A 21523-nucleotide genomic window follows, 5' to 3' on the forward strand; every position below is an offset into this window, starting at 1 on the left:
CTCTATCTCATTCTCTCTCTCAAATAAATAAATAAAATCTTTAAAAAAAAATGTAAAGGAGAAATGTTATTTTCAGTTTAGCATATTCTGCTGATATCATCAAAGAATCCATTTACTTCCATCCAAGGAAGTAAAAACAACTTGACTGTGTTTGCCTTAGCTCCTTGTAGAATTACACAAAAGGTACATATTGCTCAATAGAAAAGGGAAGACTTTTTCTCACTTTAAATTAAGGTCATAATAATCATTCAAAGAAAACATCACAAGATTTTATGACTTGTAGAAAAGCTCTCATTTTAATGTTTGTGACTAGTTTCTCCTAAGAGTGTCTCATTACATACTGTAATATTGAAGATGCGTATTACGTTATCTCTAGTAAAACTAAAGATGGTTTTCACCTACTTGGAATATAAAGTTTGATGGTAGTTAGAGGTCTATACTTTTTCAGGAATTCTAAGGAGCAACAATTCTAAAAGCAGAATTTATGTACTACCTATATGTACTGTTCTACATTTAAAAAGGATAAATTTCGGGGTGCCTGGGTGGCTCAGTTAAGCGTCTGACTCTTGGTTTCAGCTCAGGTCGCAGTCTTAGGGTCATGGGATCAAGCCCTGTGTCAGGCTCCACCCTCAGCAGGAAGTCTGCTTGAAGATTCTCTCCCTCTGCCACTCCCCCACTCTTGCATGTGTGCTCGCTCTTTCTTTCTGTCTCTCAAATAAATAAATATAAAAAAAAAAAAAAAAAAAACCTCCACAGCTAAATATTAAGGTACATGTAGGAGTCTGCATAATGTGGGATATATTCCAGCCAGAAAGCATTGAAATGTAGTAAGGTTTTGGCAAGCTTGAGTTTTTTGCATATTAGGTCTATAAATGGCTTGCATAGTTTGGTAACTCTAGCACTTGAATGGTGAATGTATTTCCATTTCTGGAAGGTGGGGACAGGATTGTAGTCATAATATATTGGGATTAATTCTTCAACTGTATACTGAAGTATAAGAAAAATAGTACTTTCTTGAAGGACAGGAAGACCAGTAGATTATCATAGAAGGTGAAGAAGCATACTTTTTTATTATATGAAAATTTGATACAAGCTTAACATGACATGTCATTGGGGAGAAGGTAGATTTTTCAGTAATTTGTATTGGATGTCCATATGAGGGAAAACGAATTTCAGTCTGTACTTCATAACGTATTAGAAATGTAAAGACATAAGGTACTAGATGAAATTATATAGTCTTCAAGTTAGGGAATGTATTTTTTTAAAAGGAGGAATCTAGGACTAGCAACTGTCAAGGAAACATTGACAGATTTTTGCCTTTTCAAAACTATGTATACGGAAAGACAAATATATAAAGAACATTGACAAACTGAAAAAAATTATAATATATAAAAAACTTATATTTCTAATATAAGAAGAGACTTGTAATCAATAAGAAAAATAATTTTTTAAAATGGACAAAGTAGCTGAATATGTAGTATAAAAGGGAAAAGAAATAAATGACCAGTGAACAGTTAACAGTTGAACAAATGTGAACAAATGTATTAATATTTCAACAAATATGGGTTAAAATAAGAAAAAGACACCCCCCCATCTGAATGAGAAAGGTAATGTACCTTAATTTTAAAAACTTTCTGTAATGGTGGACACTCAGATTCCTTCCAGTTTTCCACTAGTATAAATAAGGCTGTGATGAACATTCTTGTGCATATAATGTGGTACATACTTGCTGCTTCTTTCTTTGGAGTGAATCCAGGAATTGCTGAGTCAAAAGTTGTATCCAGCTTACATTTTGATATATAGTGCCAAATGCAGTTTATCACAGAAGGTAGTATAAAAGTTGGGATTTTAAAATGAAGCCATAAAATTGAATAAATTATGCAGTATGACCTAGGATATTACAAAAGCTTGTTTGAAGTTATTACAAATAAAATACCACTGAATTAGATTTTTTAAATAGAAATGTTAAGTATCCTCTTTATTTATTTTTAAAATAAATCATATAAACTCATGGGGAAGTTGTAAGAATAGAGATTCCTGTGTATGCCGTTTACCCAGTTTTCCCTAATGTTAACATTTTATATAACATGGCACATTGACAGAACAATGTCAGTAATTTTAACAAATTAAAATTGGCCTATTACTGTTAACTAATTACATACTTTAGTTTTTCCATTAATTTCTTTTGGTTTTGGTTCCAGAATCCAATGTAGAATACTTCATTGTATTCAGTTGCCATTTCTCCTTAGTCTCCTCTAGTCTGATAGTTTCTCAGTCTTTGCTTTTTTTTTTTATGACCTTGACAGTTTTGAAGATTAGTGATCAGGTATTTTGTAGAATGTCCCACAGTTTGTGTTTGATGTTAGACTGGAGGATAGGTTTGTGATACCATGATTTATCAATGGTAATGTTAACTTTTATCACTTGGTTTAAAATAGTAGTCTGCCAGCCTTCTCTGCCAGAAAGTTACTGTTTTCCCTTCCATACCCTACCGTTTGGAATCTGATCAATAGTTCAGCCTACACTTACGGGCACGGGGATCAATAAGCTCCACTCCGGACTCAAAAAGTTTGTATATACTGTCTTTCACACAGCAGAAGTTTTTGATTTGATAGCCTAATTTATCAATTATTTCTGTTATGGATTATGCTTTTGATGCTCTATATTAAAATCATTGCCAAACCCAAGATTGATTTGTTAAATAGCTTTGTTGAGATATAATTTATGTACTATAAAATTCACCCATTTAAATTATATAATTCATTGGTTCTTTGTGTATATTTTTAGAGTTGTGCGGCCATTACCAGTCACTTTTAGAACATTTCATCACCTCATAAAGAAGCCCCATATGCATTAGCAGTCACTCCCATATTTCCCTAAGCTCCCCAGCCCTGGCGAATGATTAATCTATTTTATTCCAGTATAGATATGCAATAGATAATGGACATTACCTATAGATGGAATTATATGTGTGGTCTTTTGTGACTAACTTTTTGAAATTAGTATGATGTATTATTCAAGATTTATCTATATTGTAGCACATATTCTTTTTAATTGCCAAGTAATATTCCATTGTGTAGATATACTTACCACATTTTGTTTATCCATTCATCTCTTGATGGACATTCGTATTGTTTCTACTTTCTGGCTATCATGAATACTGCTGCGATGAACATTTGTGTGCAAGTTTTTATGTGGACATATGTTTTCATTTCTCTTGGGTTAATACCTAAAAGTGGAATTGCTAGGTCATATGGTAATTCTATGTTTAGCATTTTGAAAAATCCAAGATTGATTTTTAGATATATACTTTCATTGTTTTGGAGTAAATAAAAGTGACTGGCTTTTCTGTTGTTCCTGAATAGTTAAGAGCTGCATGTAGTTGATTTGTCTCCATTTATAAATAATATCATTAAATGTTTTTAATGTTTCAGTAAGTATCATTGAGCATGTATGTACATCAAGAACATATCCATGAATGAAGTGTGGTCTCTAGAAACATAGCTATATAAACAGTTTCAGTCCAGAGTGGTAGATGAAATAATAGAGAAATTATGTTTGAGAGGAGAGGAAGTTAGCCCATCTGCATGAGGAGATCAACAATGGCTGAAGAGGAGATACAGGATTAGATCTTGTTTGATAGTAAGTCGGTCAAATAACGTGGGGCAAGTCATTTTAGCCTGATGATCAATATCTGCAAAGGTATGGAGATTTGAAGCAGTATGGTAATGTGAGCAATTGCAAATAACTGGGCGTTGGTAGAGCATGTTGGGGAGAGTATCTAGAAATGAAAGACTGGAGAACCGGACAGTAACAAGGTCTAAAAGCCGTTTTATGCTATGTTAAGAATTTGGATTCCTCCCCCCTCCCCAATCAGTTTCTCAAACTGGATTCCTCTGTGTGTGTGTGTGTGTGTGTGTTGTGTGTACACTGGCAAAACATGGCACATCTTCCTGGAGTTTGAATTTTATTTGAAGATTTGGACATAAAATAATTTTTGCATTAAAACAGATTTTTATGGAATTGAATATTATATTGTAGATTTTCTAGATAAGTTTTACGTAATTTTAGAGCTTTTTAGGGATACTTTAAAAGTATACAAGGTATACTAGGTTTCCTTAGGCAAAGAGTAGCAGTATTTTGGTCAAACAGTGTATTGTGCATAGCTTTTATTACTATATTTCATCCTGACATTTAAAAAAACTTACTTAACAATTAGGATGTGTCTTACAGTCTGTGGTGGTACATAAAATTATGGCCACTTTATAATCTCAGGTTTTAGACTAGGCAGATACATCTTTTTCTCATGAGAAAGCAATAGTTATTATAGAAAATTTGAAATGTATAGAAAATGTGAGGAATAAAATAATCTGAAATCCCACCACACTCAGAAATGATTACAAGTATTATTTTGCTGTATTTCCTTATGGTCTTTTTTCTCTTCACACATACCAATATATATTTGTGTTTATATATTTGTACAGTTTATTCTGTTTATCTGCTCAACATTATATGTTGAATATCATTCTATGTGATTATTCTTTCTAATTTAAATTCAGTTAATTAACATATAATGTACTATTGGTTTCAGAGGTAGAGGTCAGTGATTCATCAGTCTTATATAATACCCAGTACTCATTACATCACATGCCCTCCTTAATGTCCATCACCCAGTTACCCGATCCCCCCACCCCCGCTCCCCTCCAGTAGCCTTCAGTTTGTTTCCTATGATTAAGAGTCTCTTATGGTTTGTCTCCCTTTCTGATTTCGTCTTGTTTTATTTTTTTTTAACACAATTTTAAATGTTGCCTAATACTCCCATTATATGTATGTAAAATTATTCAATCTGTAGAATTTACTGGATATGAATTGTGACTTTTTTTTTTAATGATTCTTAAGAAAAATTATCCATTTGATTTCTAGGAAGTTAGGTTGAAGAGTCTGTGTGATTGAAATCATTTTGAATTGTTGGTAACCCTGAAACTATAAATTATCAATCTTTCTCCCTCTTTTGCTAACTGATGATTATTTAGGGACTGATTAGCTAGTTAGTGGCCAGTCAAGACTTATGGTGTCTTTTTGTGACTCAATTTACCCATTTCATTTTTTGCTTACTGTGCTGTGGAGTAATATCTCACTTCTCTGAATCTTAGCTTTCTGTCAGCATCACGTAGCTCAACAAAGTAGACATTCAGAAATTGGTAAAATGGTCTATGGTTACGTAATCCTATTTATTGGTCTTAGAATTAATGAGGGCTTACCAAATTTATAATTTTGCATGAAACAAATTCTATAATGACAAAGAAGTTGTTACTTATTATGGGAAAAACATAGAACACTGTAAGAAGGATTGGAAGTTTTGAGAATTCTGCAGTTTTAGATAAGGTGACTAGTTTGGGACTCACTAAAAAATGATATTTGAGAAAATCGTTGAAGTACTTGAGAGAATTAGCCAAGCAGATGCTTGAGGGAAGGGAATGGCATACAGAGGAATAGCCAATGCGAAGACTTTGGGAAGAATATATCAGGCATGTTTGAGAGGCAGCAAGGAAGAAGCCATTGTGGCTGGAGAGGATTGAGCAAGAAGAATAGTAGGATGATGTCAGAGAAGTAAGGAAAGAGGCTAGGTCATGTAGAGTCTTGTAGGCCATTGTAAGATCTTTGACTTTTGCTCTGGCCGAGATGGCAAGACATTAGAGAGTTTTAAGCAGAGGAGTGACATGCTCTGACTTGTGTTTTTAAGAATATCACCTAGGGTTAAGAATAAAATATGGAGAGGCAAGGATAGACATCAGTTAAGAAGCGATCGTAGTAATCCTAGGAAGAGATGATAGTGGCTTGGTCCAGCATGTTAGCAGTGTAGAGAGTGAAAAGTTATCAGATTGGAGATAATATTTCAAAGGTAGAGCTAGCATATTTTCCTGAATAATAGGATGTGGTGTGTAAGGAAAAAAAAGGAGTCAAGCATGCTCCCTAGATTTTAGCAAAATTGAACTGTTAACAGAAATATGGAGATCATAGGTAGAGGTTTTGGGTGAAAACATCTCTTCAGTTTCATACACATTAAATTTGAGAGGTCTGTTACCCAAGTAGATATATTCTGTAAGCAATTGATTATATAAACCTGAAGCTTAAGAGAGAGATCTGGACTAGCCATAAAAATTGGTTGACATGTAGGTGGCTTTTAAAGGCCACCAAAGAAATAAAGGTAAACAGTGAAGAAAACACTATGAAAGATTAAGCCTTGAGATGCTCAGTGTTAAGAACTCTGGGAGAGGAGGAGCCAGCAAAGGCAACTGAGAAGTAACTATTGAGGTTGAAAAAATATCCTTAGCATTGTTGGAAGAATGTGGAAGTCAAGTAAAGAAAGTATACCAGCAGAGAGGGACCAAACTGTCAAAAGCTGCTGATAAGTCAAGATGAGAACTGAGAATTTGTCATTGGATTTAGCAACATGGTGGTAATTTGTGACTTTGACAAGCAGCTTTGATAGAAAGGTAGTGGCCAAATCCCTCCTAAATGGACTTAAAAGCAAATATGAAGAAAGATATAGAAACAGAGGATAGACAACATTTGAGGGATTTTGCTGTAGTGAAGTTGAGTAATGGGGCAGAAGAAGCTGGTGAGAGAAATGGGATGAAGAGGTATGTTTAAGATGAGAATGAAAGTAAGCATGATAGGATCTGGTTAGAAAAGGGGAAACTTAAAAATACAAGAGAAAGAGGGTAGTATTGCTGGAGCCATGTCCTTGAACTAGTGAAAAAGGATGTGACATCACTGGTGGAAAGATTGGTGTAAAATAGCAGTATTCTCCTGTAGTAGAAGGTGACCAAATATACCTGCACATTCTGGCAGGTGTGTGTGTGTGTGTGTGTGTGTGTGTGTTATATCTGTGGCAGTTTTCTTCTGATTGTTTTATTTGATTCCGGATGGTAACCAAAAATGTCTTAGCTATGAATGAGGATCAGTGGGAGAGCTGTGCAGGGTTTGAGAAGAGGGAAGAAAATGTACAGGACAAGAGCATTGAAGGAGAGAAGTTAAAGGTATTGAGAGGCCAGGATATTAGAAGTGTCGTCCATGGATATAATAAAATCCCTAAGAATTAAAACAGGTGAATATTGGAGAGGTCAGTAAGCCAGGAACTAAAATTTTCTGACAGTGAAATGTGATGACCCGCGAGTCAGTGGATTACAGCAATAATGAGAGGTAGTGAGAAATAGAACCTAATAACATGAAAATCAAAGCTGGCAGATTCAGGATGGGGCTATAGAGATAATAGTGGAGTTCACCTGTCCCACTTTCAGGGCCAGTGGTATAAGGCATATGAGTGAAGGTAAAGGTCACCACCTGAGAGCTGCAAGGGAAGCAGTGTCCTTTGTGGGGAGCTGGGTTTCAGTTAGAGCAGGGGTTGGCAGACTGCAGCCCACAGGCTAAATCAGGCCCACCACCTGTTTTTGTATGTCTTATGAACAAAGAATGTTTTTTATATTTTTAAAGTGATTGATGAAAGGTCAAAAGAAGAAAACTATGTCATGACGTGAAAATTATATGAAATTCAGATTTCAGTGTCCATAAATAAAGTTTTACTGGGACATTGCCACATTCATTCTTATGTATTGTCTTGGGACTGGTTTTGTGCTCCAGTGGCTGAATTGAGTAGTTGTGACAGAAATCATACATGACACTGTTATTGGTTCACACTGCTACTCAGCTAAATCAAGGTGGTACAGTTAAAACGGAACAGTGTTTCATGTGAATCACCATACCACAACATTTTATTTTTTATTTCCGGTGCATACCCGTTGTGTCAAAAAAAAAAAAAAAGAAGGAAAACCGAACTTTGAGTGTTGTCATTTTGAGGCACAGTGAACTGTGGATTATTTTGTGAAATTAAAAGGCAAAGCATTGTGTTTATTTTGCAGTGACATTGTTGCTGTGCTAAAATAATATATTTGATGTTACCAGAGTGAGTCCTCATCATAATATTCCCAACTCACAAGAAAGCAACAGTCAGAAAAAATAGAAAACTTGAAATGGAATATCTCATCACAGAATTTTCTTCACAAAAATAAAAAAGGAATGAGGCTGCGACCTTACATTAGTTTATGAGTGGCTTATTAGCCGAACAGGGAAAGCCATTCACTAATGGTGAGTGTTTGCAGCAGCAAAAAAAAAATATGTGGAGAGAAAAATTGCCTTAAGACTATTAGCTTTTTGGCAAGAACAGTTGCTCAAAGAATTGAGGTCATCGAGAGCAACATCAGTAGACAAAAAATAAGACAAACAACTTTGATTTTCCTTGACTCTTGTTTATTTGAGGAGTCAGTGCTGAGTTTGAAGTAACTAAAGAATTACCCTCTCTATGTGTAGTCTTCATGGAGCAAGTACAGGCAAGAATATTTTTAAAGCTTAACGAGGAGTCTGCTGAGGTGGGTTACAAGTGATAGTAGCTAAAATTATGTATGGTACAGAAAAAGGCTTAGTTGGACAAACTGACAAAGCTTATGAAAACACAAGATCTTTAAAGCCTGTAGTTATTTTGTATTACACATCAGCAGGTACTTTGTGGAAAATATTTGAATCTATCATGTTTTATTGAACCACAGTGTCAGTGGTACACACATCACTCACTCTCATGGACTTACATCATCAGTCCTGTAAATTTTTGTCAAATTGAAACTGAACATCCAGTTTATCTTAGTATAAAGTAAGTCGATGTCTTAGCAGTGGTGCTGTTAATTGTGTTTTTTTTAAGGACTGCTATGGACTAAATTGTGTGTTGACCCCTTAACCCCCCCATTTATATGTTGAAGCCGTAACTCCCAATGACTGTATTTGGAGATTGGGTCATAAGGAGGCAGTTAAGGTTACTGAGGTTATAAGGGTAAGGCTCTGATAAGATAGGATCAGTGTCCTTACCTTGTCACACACTAGGAAGAGGTCATGTGAACACACAGAGATAGCAGCTGCCCACAAGCCAAGAAGAGAGGCCTCACCAGAATCAAACATGCTGGTCCCCTGATCTTGGACTTACAGACTCTAGAACTGTGAAAAAAAAAAAATGAATATTGTTTAAACCACTCAGTCTATGGTATTTTGTATGGCAGCATGAGCTAAGACAGAGACCAAGATGAAGGTTTTTAGAGCCACTCCCAACTGTTACTGCATTTTCATTAAATACTGATTGACTTTGGAAGTTAGTTTTTGATAGTTTCTTAACCTAAAATTAAAAGGCAAAACAGCACTTAAATGCCATTCTTAATGTAATAAAGTCATTCTGACAACTAATGTTGTTTGAATCACATATCAAGCTGCTTTATACACTTCCTGTGCTGTTAGAAATTAAAGCAGGAAGCAAGATCATCATTCCCACATAAATTTGCAGCAGATATATTTTCTGGGCTCAAACAACAGACTTTTCAGCCTATTTATGGCTCTCAACCTCATATAACCAGAGCTAGGGATCCTTTCTCAACCTCACAGGCTATTATTATATAACACATCCTGGTTCAGGACTTTCTTAACTCTCATCTGGAATATTACAGTACTCTTAAAATTCTCCCCACCCCCAGTCTTGTCCTTATTGAGTTCATCTTTTTACATATTTCCCAGAGTGGTTTAGCTGAACTGTAAATTTGACTGTGTTGTTTATCTGCCTGATTTCTTTTCATGGTGTTTCTCGGTTCCCAGCAGATCCCACAGGACTCTCAGGGGCTGCTTTATGGAAGAGTATAAAGTAGATGAAACTCCAGCCCCTCTCTGATATCCTGACCACGGCACCACTACCCTCCTGAAGCAGAGCACTTTCTTTTCTATAAAATTGAGTTGCTTTAAATTTTATTGTGAGAAAATATTTTTTATGATTAAATACTAGTTTTATAACGACTTGCCTACATGCAAAGTTCAAGCTCCTTAACCAGTTTGGGACTCTTCAGCGTCTCCTCTGAACCTTACCACAAACTTGGTACTTCAGCAGCACAGAGCTGCCTGTATGTAGTTCCTCTGTGCCTTTGCTTATATTGCCCATCTGCCTATAGTGTTCTCTTTTCTTCTCCCCACCTGGCTAACTGCTGTGCTCCATTTTAGACTTGTTTTAGGTGTTACCATTTTCAGAAAGCCTTTTCTAGCCACCTCCTTCCCAGGCAGGTTTGGGTTAGGCGTCTTCCTTAGTTTTCTACAAACTCCTTAACCTCCTCATAGCTTTTTCTTTTCCTTTTTTTTTGTTTTTTGTTTTTGTACTTTTTTTTTCATTGTTTGTTTCTGTTTCATTTGCTAGAGTTTGAACTCCTTAAGAGGAGGAACTATGTTTTAAAGTTATCTTTATATATCTACAGTGATTCTATAGAGACTGCATGGTAGACACAAATAATTGTGCAGTATATTGATTATTGTCTGTATCTTTCTGATGCATCTTGCAATTGATATGTAACCTAAAATTAAGTGTACTTATGTTATCCTTGTGTAGAAATTTGCTTTCTTTTGCATGTGTTTATTGGTCATAATGTATATAAACACGAGTTTAAATGTGCTTTTAAAAAGAAAGACAAGAATATAATACAGAGTTTTTATTAGGAACTAGAACTTAAGTTTAATAGCTGTTCTGTATTTTGTACACTCTGAAATGTGAAGCTTTTCCATGTAATCTCATGCCAGTGTTGACCCATGTGGATTAAAATAGCCCTATTTTAATCTATGACCAAATTAGGAATTAGAATATCTGTCCAGTGGGGATTTGTAAATTATTGTAGTTTGTAGCATGACAGGTTTATATAAATAATTGCAGTGATTCCCACTGTGTGTTTTAAGTTAAAATCTAGGTTCAAATAGAGAAATGTATTGATATAAGTATATGATTTTTTTCAACGTTGGATATCTTCAATTATTTATATCTTCTTGGAGGGATTATCAAAACTGACTTGATAAAAAGAAAATTTTATTTCACTAATCTAAAACATATACCTATGATCCTTTAATTCAGATTTGCTCTGGACTTAACTGTTTGTCCTCCATGTGTATTAGTAGTATATTTTCTGAAATATCAAGTTAAATTTTAATAGCTAGAGTGAAGTCGTTCCAGAATTTATTTAAAACAATTCTTAATACATTGAACATTTCTCCTTTATAAGTGTATACTATGAAGTAATGCTTAATACTTTTTTTTTCAAGGACTTGAATGTAAAATAATAAAATAAACGGTGTTAGTTATAATGCTTCAATGATTTAAAATCACAAACTCTTCTTTTCATACAGATAAAGACACAATAAATAAAATTAGAGATTTACGAATGAAAGCTGAAGATTATGAAGTAGTGAAGGTGATTGGTAGAGGTGCATTTGGAGAAGTTCAATTGGTAGGTTATTTTAATGAGATTAAAAACAATAAAATTAAAAATCCATTTGTGTGTTTTACATGCATTATTTGGGATGATATTGTTTTTATAAAATTGTTGCTTTTAATTGCTCTAGATAGTCTTGCCATAGGATGTGAAAGCCTAGAGTCAAATTCAGCAGTAGTATGAAATACTTTCCTCAGGCATCCATGGATAGAGAAAAGGTTTCAAGTGTCAGAAGAGAAATTTTTACTTGTAATATTAGACTTCTAAAATGTTATGGAATCCTAAATTTTATAAATAGAAAGCAGCATGCATAACAGGGTGGAGAAAGGGGAGTGTGCTATTATATAGGGAGTAAAGATTCTTTTCTAACATTACTTGCCTTCTGGTAATTGAAGCCTTGACATTATCTAATTGGGATAAATCAGCAGAAGAGATGGAAGAAAAGCTAGAACAGTGATGTTATATTATTTAACAAGGTGTTAAAATCATTTGGTAAATTGTTCTGGTAAATGCTGAGCTTTAAATGTCAACAAAAGGTTCATTATTTTCTGTTTTCAATTTTAAAGGTAAGGCATAAATCCACTAGGAAGGTATATGCTATGAAGCTTCTCAGTAAATTTGAAATGATTAAGAGATCCGATTCTGCCTTTTTCTGGGAAGAAAGGGACATCATGGCTTTTGCTAACAGCCCTTGGGTCGTCCAGGTATGATTTTGCTACTGTTTCATTATTGCTGTAGTAGTTTGTAACTAAACATATTGGAGAAGCTTAGTTTGTTTTTTAGAACAGTAATAGGGAATTTATTGGCAATTACATAATTGTCTAATGTATTGTTACTTTTTTAAATCATAAAATTTAATTTTATTGAATTGTCTCTAGGAGGAAAGTAAGGCCAAAGCAAAATAATTATGTGTCTGTAGACTTTAAATATTAGAAAATTTAAATAATCTGGGACGCCTGGGTGGCTCAGTCGTTAAGCGTCTGCCTTCGGCTCATGTTATGATCCCAGGGTCCTGGGATTGAGCCCCACATCGGGCTCCCTTCTCCATGGGAAGCCTGCTTCTCCCTCTCCCACTCCCCTCTGCTTGTGTCTCTCTCTGTCAAATAAATAAGTAAAATATTAAAAAAAAAAGAGAGAGAAAGAAAAAGAAAATTTAAATACTCTGATTTGGGGGAAGTCATATATTATCTTCTATGTAGATACTTTAATATTGAAATTCAAGTTTTTTTCCCAAATATGAGACCTCTTATTCTATTTAACCATCTGTTCGTCTATTTGTGTCTCTTATTTTGTGGAGAGGAAGGAATGGGAAAATTAAGGAAGAGGTGAGTTAAGGTAGGCCTTCAAATAATATTGTGTTGGCTTTAGGTTTTTCAGTGGGAAGAAAAATACACTAGAAGTCAGTAGTTGTAAGTTCTAGTCTTAACTATCAAAAACCTATTGGTGAAGCTGTGGCCAAGTTATTTACATCTCTGGGCCTGAGTTTCCTTGCTGAAAAATGGGGAAGTTGGCTTAGATTGGTTATTTTCACCTGTGGAGAATACCTCAAGTGAAGTCATGGGGACAAGCAGGAATTTGAGGAGGTTATAATTCTGGGTTTTCTATTTCTGCCTCAACTAGAGTAGCTCCATATTTTTTGTGTCTTACGTATTGGGGTTATGTAAGAATGCATATGGGGGAAGTAAATCTTCTGGTTTAAAAAAAAAAACTACTGGGTTGACTAGACCATTTCTAAATTCTTAACATGAATTTTATGACTTATTAATTTACAATATATAATGAAGAGTATCCTAAATAAGCGCACTAGTAATTGGAATAAAAAGGATATGGAAAATGTTTGAGTGTTACGGATGACTTTTTATACTTGAAATATCTGCTCTGTTTTTATCAGCTATGTGGAGCAGGGATTTGGGGGCTTGGTATTATTGACATTTTGGGCCAGGTAGTCCTTTGTTTTGAGGGTTGTCCTGTGTATTATCAGATTTTCAGCAGCGTCCCTGGCTTCTACCCAGTTGATGCCACTAGCAGCTCTCCACAGCCTGCATACCATTTGTAACAACCAAAATTGTGTTTAGACATTGTTGAATGTTTACCTGGTAGTAGTGGGAGGGGGGTAGGTGGCCAGGGGACAATTGTTTCCTCTGGTTGAGAACCAGAGATACAGAAAATCTTCAGTGTTCTGTAGATAGTTAAAAGACATAAGACATAATTTTTAAATTTACAACTTAGTACTTGAAGCTTTGCTTTTCTTGATACATTGTCTATAAATATGGGAAACTGCCACCAAATCAACATTGTTTCTTTAGTTGTGGTGCCAGATGATAAATTGTATACTTTAATCTGGGCTAGCCATGAGATGCCACTTAGTTTCTTATCTGTCCCTAAAACATCTTTTTAAAATAACTAAATCTGTAACTAAAATCATTAAACACTGTTGAAAAAATGAAACAAAAAGATTTTAAGACAAATGACTGTGTAAATAAGGTACCATTTTTTCTAGGGCTTTATTTTAGTTTGATTCTGATCTTCTCATGTTACTTAAAATGTTCTTTTGTAAATTTGCTTTTTTTTTTTTTTAACTTTAACCCATGTCACATAATAAATACATTTATGCCTGCTATTCTTTCCAGTTTTCTGTCAATGGATTTCACTCTTCCTGCTTGACTCTAGTTGTTGCCCTCTTCCTGTTAGTTGTTACTGCTCCTCCTCCCATTGACTGCTATTACTTTCGGGGCATCTGTGGTGCCAGGTGCTTTCTACATTCACTAATCCTTTCAGCAACTCTGAAAGGCAGTTAATCCCTATTGGTATATCTCCAATTATAGATTAATTTATGCTTCTGTTGATTAGACATTTTTAAGCATTTGAAACTGCCACTACTAGGTCCAGACTGTGACCTAGCAGCAGGTATAAAAGTGAAACAAGGTATAGTCCCTTACATTTTTCTGGAAAGGATTATAGTGACAGGGACTTAGGGAGATTAAATAAATTGCCCAATCACATGGCTAATGGACAGCTGAGCCTGTAGTTCAGTTTTTCAAACTTCTTGAGATTTGTGGTATTGATATAAATTTAACAGTAGACCTCACAAGAGCACACATTATATCAGAGTCATATATTTCTTTGCTTAGGAGACTTGTATATTCTTTATTGGAACTACTGTAATTTTTAAAAATTCTCACTGTAAAAAATTGAGTTAGTGTAGCAATTAAATTGAATTAGTGTAGCAATGTATAGAAAAGAAAGTTTCCATCTAACTCAGAAATAATCACAGTTCCTTTTATATTCAGGGGCCTTTGTGATATTTATGTTTGTGTGTTTTGTTTTTTTTAACAGTGCTATAGTAACTACAATTTGATTATTTTAATTAAATCTTACATTAGTATTTTTGTCATTTTTTTAAAAGAAACCGTTTTTGCTTAATCTTACTGATTTTTTTTTGTATTTTTTTTGTATTTGTATAGCTTTTTTATGCATTCCAAGATGATCGTTATCTCTACATGGTGATGGAGTACATGCCTGGTGGAGATCTTGTAAACTTAATGAGCAACTATGATGTGCCTGAAAAATGGGCACGATTCTATACCGCAGAAGTAGTTCTTGCATTGGATGCAATCCATTCCATGGGTTTCATTCACAGGTAAAGATAAAAATGCTTTAAATTTTTTCATTTGTTGAAGGGGGAAGCTGAAAAGTACTTAAACGTTATTTGATTGGCATTTCCTACTCAAAATCCACCTATTCTCCTTCATGTGAGATAAGTGGTATTTCAGAATTTAAGACTTTGAAATTCATAGTTTTATTATGTCAGTTTAATGTTGATGTAAATGGTCCCTTAATCTGGTTATATACTTTTATTTGGTGTTCTGAACAATAAAAATTATAAGCTCTTTTCTGAGGTATGTCCTAGAGTTAAACACTTTTAATTTTTTTATATACAAATCAACTTGCTTTTAATTAATGAATAGATTATATTTATTTGTTAGAAGAACAATTTCATTTGTTTTACGAACATTACTTGAATCCAGTGCAGTTGCTGTGCTAATTAAGTGCCAGGGTTACAAAAATGAATGTGATTTAGACCCTGTCCTGGGGTTATTTATGTACTTAAGTTGAAAAGTGTGTTTCAGTTATGTTTTATGTGTATTATGTTTTTTATGGTTATTCTCTCTCAGATGGTTTGCTTTCCCCCTTGGAAGAATCAAACTCTTTTTAAAAGAAAAGGGAATATTAAATGTCTTTCTCTGAGGCATTAACATATAAAGGAGTTTCCCTGCTAAAGTTCAGTTTATAGATGTGGATAGAGAGAGCACATATGGATCAAAAATGGCCTTATCTACAATGAGTTAGGATATAGGGCCTAAAATAACTGCCTCATAGAATTTTTCTCAGTGTCTGGTTTTAGAAATACTCTTTTTTTTCTCCCTCAGAGATGTGAAACCTGATAACATGCTGCTGGATAAATCTGGACATTTGAAGTTAGCAGATTTTGGTACTTGTATGAAGATGAATAAGGTTAAATAATTTTTGCTAATTCAAGATAGCTGCTTTTTAGAAAATGCTTTAAGAATGTACTAACCACAGCTAGACTTGTAACAGAATTGATATGACCTGTCTTATTTGTTGAAATAGGTGCCATGATTTCAATGTTGATTAGTAACTTGTAAGTGATTTATATTTTTCTCTCTACCTAAGGTAAGTGTTGATTGCTGCACTTAGTAAATCCTTTATAACAACAATGTAATATACAGTACTATTAGTAACTAGGAATTGAACTAGTCACTAAATACTAAGACCAGTGTTAAAATTAGACTTTCATAAAAACTGGATTTCAGTGATGTGTGTATTTTTTAGTGTTTTACTTAGCCTTCTGTTAACATGTAGACGATCTTACTGCTTATTTTGGGAGTCAATCTTTAAAGATACTATCTGTCCTCATTATTTACAAAATAAATAACATATTTATAGCTGAAGTGGCAAGTATGCTAATTTGTTTCAGTTGAAACAGTTTATATTCTTGGAAACTTATCACAGAACAATAGCCAAAAAGTTGTATTATTTTAAAAGGAAAATTATTGCTTAGAAGGAAACATTATATGAAAACGTTTACGTGAACATTTAATTAATTATAATTCTATTGCATTAATACCAGCTACAATTAGTAATAGGTATGTATAGCTTTTGCATTTAGATTTAGGGATTTTTTTTTTTGGAGAGTTAAAATGCATATTAAATATATGTTCAGTATGCTCAGTACTATTACACCCTTTTCCATTACACATACTTCCCCATTTTATATTTGTACAGTTAATTCTTGTATGTTTTCTTTACAGTTTCAAGCATGGTTAGATTGAATGGCTATTTTAGTTAAAAAAAATTAAATCAGCATTTATATATTAATGTTATCAAATGATTCATCCTGTCCCTCAATCTGTTTGAATTGGCTTAAATACTTGTTCTCTGCAGTTATGATGAGGTCATTATACTGCCACAACTGGTTGGCAGTGTGTCTTTCTAATGAGTAATATTACAAAGTAAAAGTCACTGACGTATCCACACACACAAGCACACACACATATTTCAGATGTATTGTGTATATAATATGTATATGTGATTAGACTATGTGTTCATTTTTGTCAAGTTTGCATTAGGTTTTGATATATTTTATAGGCCAAAGACTGAGAGGTCTACAGGTTTTTTTGGAAAGTCCTTTTAAATCATTCAGAATTTATATTTGTATTCTAATTAAAAAGTTGACCTGCCACTCTTTTTTTAGGAAGGTATGGTACGATGTGATACAGCAGTTGGAACACCTGATTACATTTCCCCTGAAGTATTAAAATCTCAAGGTGGTGATGGCTATTATGGACGTGAATGTGACTGGTGGTCAGTTGGGGTCTTTTTATATGAAATGCTTGTAGGTGAGTAAAGGAGAATTTTGTATACCTCTAACATAGTTGTTCATCCTAAAACTTAGCCATTTGGCTTCTTCCAATAAGGTATTATATTGCATTAAGCAAAGTTAATTTTGTGTGTAGAAAACAAACTGATCCAAACCTAATTTGTGTGTTTTTAAAAGTTATTTAGAAGCCTAAGCAACTTTGTGATGTGTTATTTTTTTTTATATATTAAGTATATGTCTTTAATGCATATGTAGTAATCTTTAAACATGTAACATTGACTCTTTTCCTTTGAAACTGATTTTTTTAATGTATCTTACTTGCTTTTGTTTTTTCTATCAATTTTTCAGGTGATACACCCTTTTATGCAGATTCTCTGGTTGGAACTTACAGTAAGATTATGAACCATAAAAATTCACTTACTTTCCCTGATGATAATGATATATCAAAAGAAGCAAAAAATCTTATTTGTGCCTTCCTTACTGACAGGTAAATAATCTTAACATTGAACTTTAATTTATTCTAAGGAAATTCCCATTTTGCTGCTTAGTATTTGAGGTCTGTATCTCAGCTCCTATATTTGAACTGTTGGGATAAAAATATTACTAGTCCCCAAATCATTAATGATAATGAAATATAATATTTTGTGGTATTCTGGATGACTTTCTGGATCTCAAACCACTTGCCTTACCTAAGAAATTGGGGTAAATTCTTTTCTAATGGCTAGACCAGATGATTTTTTAAATTTCATTGTTGAATTTTTAACTTGGTTAAGTATAAAAATTATATTTTCTTGAGTCTGAAGGTTTTTTTTTTTTTTTAAACATGTAACATCTCTGAAATTAGAGTGCATCTTACAATGTCACGTATTAATTTAACTGGGAACATTTTTTTCCTAGTGATGGAAAAATGATGCATCTTCTAATTGATGCCATTTAAGTTAATTCAGTATTGTATAATTGAAATTTGCTAAGAGTAGAATTTAAATGTTCTTACCAAAAAGAAAGGTAAATAGGTGAGGTGATAGATGTGTTAATTCCCAATGGGAGAATCCTTTCACGATGTGTACATATGTCAAAACATCACTTTTTACGCTTTATATATCTCAAGATTTTGTCAATTATACCTCACTAGAGCTGGAAAAAAGATTTAATTATATATGATTATATTTTGTTGAAATTAAGTAAATAGTGCAGAGCTATATCCTACCTCCTTCCCTTTGGAAATGGTCATTGGTATGATGTCTTTCAGATTCAGTAAGCATTTTTATAAATGTATATGCATGTATATGTTTTAGAAACAAAAATGGTATATTATGTGTACCCTTATGGTTTACTTTTTAAATTTATTTTTTTAAATTTAAACATGAACCACATGGCTTACTAAGATTATGTTTAATATTTATGTTGTATATTGTTAATTTAAATATTAGGGAGGCCTAGTACCTTTAGATATGTTTCAGTGTCAGATTCACTTTAATTAATATAAATTTACCGTCCTTCATATATCCTTTAGAGCCTGAAATGTAGTCTTTCATATTTTTACATTTTAATATATACTTTATAAATATAAGTACTATGCTGTGTGTTAGGTGCTAGGGATATAGAAATGAAAAAGATACACAGCCACTGTTCTCCACTAACCACCTACTCCTTTGAGGGAAACAGACAAGTGAATGAGATGTTTATTGTACAGAGAGATAAGTACTCTGAGTTAAGTACTGTCTGTCTGCCATAGAACCATGGAGAGTTCCCTGATCCAGTCTGGGAGAGTCAATGAAAGCTTCTTCAAGAAGGTGTCACATTGTATCAAAAGCAATTTATCTTTTAACTCATGAAAAAATTTGGAATTCAGGTTGTTCTTGTTGTTTATAAGCACTAAAGTAGAAAACAGAAGTTGCTAAGTTCCCCTTTCCAAATCCACTAAAGGCACATTTTTAAACATTTTATCTCTATGCTCGTCTAAGAGGCCAGGAATCCCATTAAAACTCTCAGTTTTGTAGTAATGTCAAGAATTAGTTGTCATTGGTTTCTGATAGGTCAAAAATATTTATAGTGTATAAAGTAGAGATTTTAAATTTAGGATGTCTTTCTGAGTTTTTGTTAGCATTTGGTGTGAAATAAAGTTGTTGATTGCAAAAAATGTATAGCTACCACAGTGTTTAAGAGCTGTCAAGAAAATTCATTGTGTTTTATTCATTATGCTAATGAAACAAAGGGAGTGATTTATTAGGATTTTCATTGTCGATAGAAAAGTCATGGAGTATCAACAAGTCTGTTTTTCATATATATTTTTCTAAAAAGTCTTCAATATTCTATCTTCAACTTATTTTTTATTTAAGTGGAAAATTATCCTGAAAACCAATATAATTTCAAGGTGACATAGAACTATTTTTGTCATTATGCACAGACTTAGCATTATGCCCACAAATATATCTGGACAGGTTATAATAATAATATCTTAAGTGATTAATAACTTTTTTCTTTTCCTCTATTCAGAGAGGTGAGATTAGGGCGAAATGGTGTAGAAGAAATCAAACGACATCTCTTCTTCAAAAATGATCAATGGGCTTGGGAAACACTCAGAGACAGTAAGTTATTTTTTCTTGAACATTACAGTGGATATTTGAAAGTAGTTGTAGTAAATACAGTCTTTTGAAACTGCCTTGCTAATATATGTGTATATTTGATGAAAATCTAAAGTACACAGATGTGGTTATGGATATTATCCTACTCTAATTAAAGAGAGAATATTTCATAATACTGGGAAAGCTGTACTGCTACTTCTCTGATATCTCATTTGGGAGACCAAGATGAACTACCATATACGTGAGATGGAATTGGGCTCAGCAGTCATAATTTGATATTTGATCTTTGTTGAATTGCCTTTTGTCTTATATTTGGTATCTCAATGTGAAGAAAGTCAATAAATAAAGGATAATTAAGGGGCGCCTGGGTGGCTCAGTTAAGCGGCTGCCTTCAGCTCAGATCATGATCCCAGGGTCCTGGGATCGAACCCCGCATCGGGCTCCCTGCTCAGCGGGAAGCCTGCTTCTCCTCTGCCTGCCACTTCCCCTGCTTGTGCTCTCTCTCTCTGTCAAATAAATAAATAAAAAATATCTTTTAAAAAAAAGGGGAATTAAAATGTATTTCCTGTGAAGAGACAAGTTATTATCTTGTTTTTACTAAACAAAATATAAAATATAAGGTTCTATTATTGATAAATACCAGAATTTAATTATGAAAATACAGGAAATTACGGTATACTTGATTCCATCAGACTTGCAGTTTGCAATTCAGACATGAAAATATGTAGTATGCAAGAAGTTATTTTTAGTCCGTTTAGAACATTTCCCTATTTTATTTTATTTTTTTTTATTTTTTTATTTTTTTAAAGATTTTATTTATTTATTTGAGAGAGAGAATGAGAGACAGAGAGCACGAGAGGGGAGAGGGTCAGAGGGAGAAGCAGACCCCCCGCTGAGCAGGGAGCCTGATGTGGGACTCGATCCCAGGACTCCAGGATCATGACCTGAGCCGAAGGCAGTCGCTTAACCGACTGAGCCACCCAGGCGCCCCATTTCCCTATTTTAAAAAACAGTTAAAATCATGAGATGATTCACAGAAAACCTTGTTCAACACAGCTGAACCAAAATTACAATGGTACCGAATGTGCCCAACATCTTTGTGGATTTGGAAGGCCAAGAATTCATCTTTCTCCTGTTGCAGTCTCAGGATTTTTTTTTTCTGTTTTCACAGAAAGGATAGTGTATACCAGTTCCTAACTTCCTGCTGTAGCAACAGCAGTAAACCTTAATAATGGAAATGAATTCAGCCATGTGGTTTTAGAAATTAAGTAGGTAGTATTTATCTTAAGGACTGCCTATCTAGTTGAGACTGTGCAGGAAAGTTCAGGGAAAGAATCTTGTTAATTTTAAAGAAACAGATCGTAGTTTTCCCAATATTAGGGAAGTATCTTAGTTATCAAATATTTTTAAAAAAACAGGTATACTGCCTTCAGGTATAGCACATGTACTGTGTACAAGCTATACAATTGACTGAGAAGGGAGAAGAGGAAGTAAATTCTTGGGGAAATTAAGAAATTACACTGCTACAAAGAATGACATTGAATGACCTGCTATCTGGGAAAAGCTACAGGAACGGCTTGACCTGGAGAGAATTTATTAGCAGTTATACACTGGGAAATAGAGAACTTCCCTATAAATAAATGTGACATGATTGTTGTCTTCCCACTCCATGAGAAACCGTTGCAAAGACAGAGATGAGT

At 33.8% G+C, this 21523-nt stretch overlaps 1 protein-coding gene across 5 annotated transcripts in view; it reads left to right on the forward strand.

Moving 5' to 3' along the window:
• ROCK1 (Rho associated coiled-coil containing protein kinase 1) overlaps positions 1-21523 on the forward strand; it is a 152550-nt gene that overhangs the window by 43897 nt on the left and 87130 nt on the right. For all 5 annotated transcript variants that reach the window (XM_034995979.1, XM_034995980.1, XM_034995981.1 and 2 more), the window contains exons 3-9: positions 11251-11351; positions 11903-12040; positions 14801-14976; positions 15767-15851; positions 17113-17257; positions 17587-17725; positions 19735-19826. In XM_034995979.1, the coding sequence (XP_034851870.1) occupies positions 11251-11351; positions 11903-12040; positions 14801-14976; positions 15767-15851; positions 17113-17257; positions 17587-17725; positions 19735-19826 (876 nt within the window). The remainder of the gene's footprint in view (positions 1-11250; positions 11352-11902; positions 12041-14800; positions 14977-15766; positions 15852-17112; positions 17258-17586; positions 17726-19734; positions 19827-21523) is intronic.

Source organism: Mirounga leonina, unplaced genomic scaffold (assembly GCF_011800145.1).
Source record: "Mirounga leonina isolate KUSES-001 unplaced genomic scaffold, KU_Mleo_1.0 Mir_93, whole genome shotgun sequence".
In the NCBI taxonomy this organism is placed as follows: Eukaryota; Metazoa; Chordata; class Mammalia; order Carnivora; family Phocidae; genus Mirounga; species Mirounga leonina.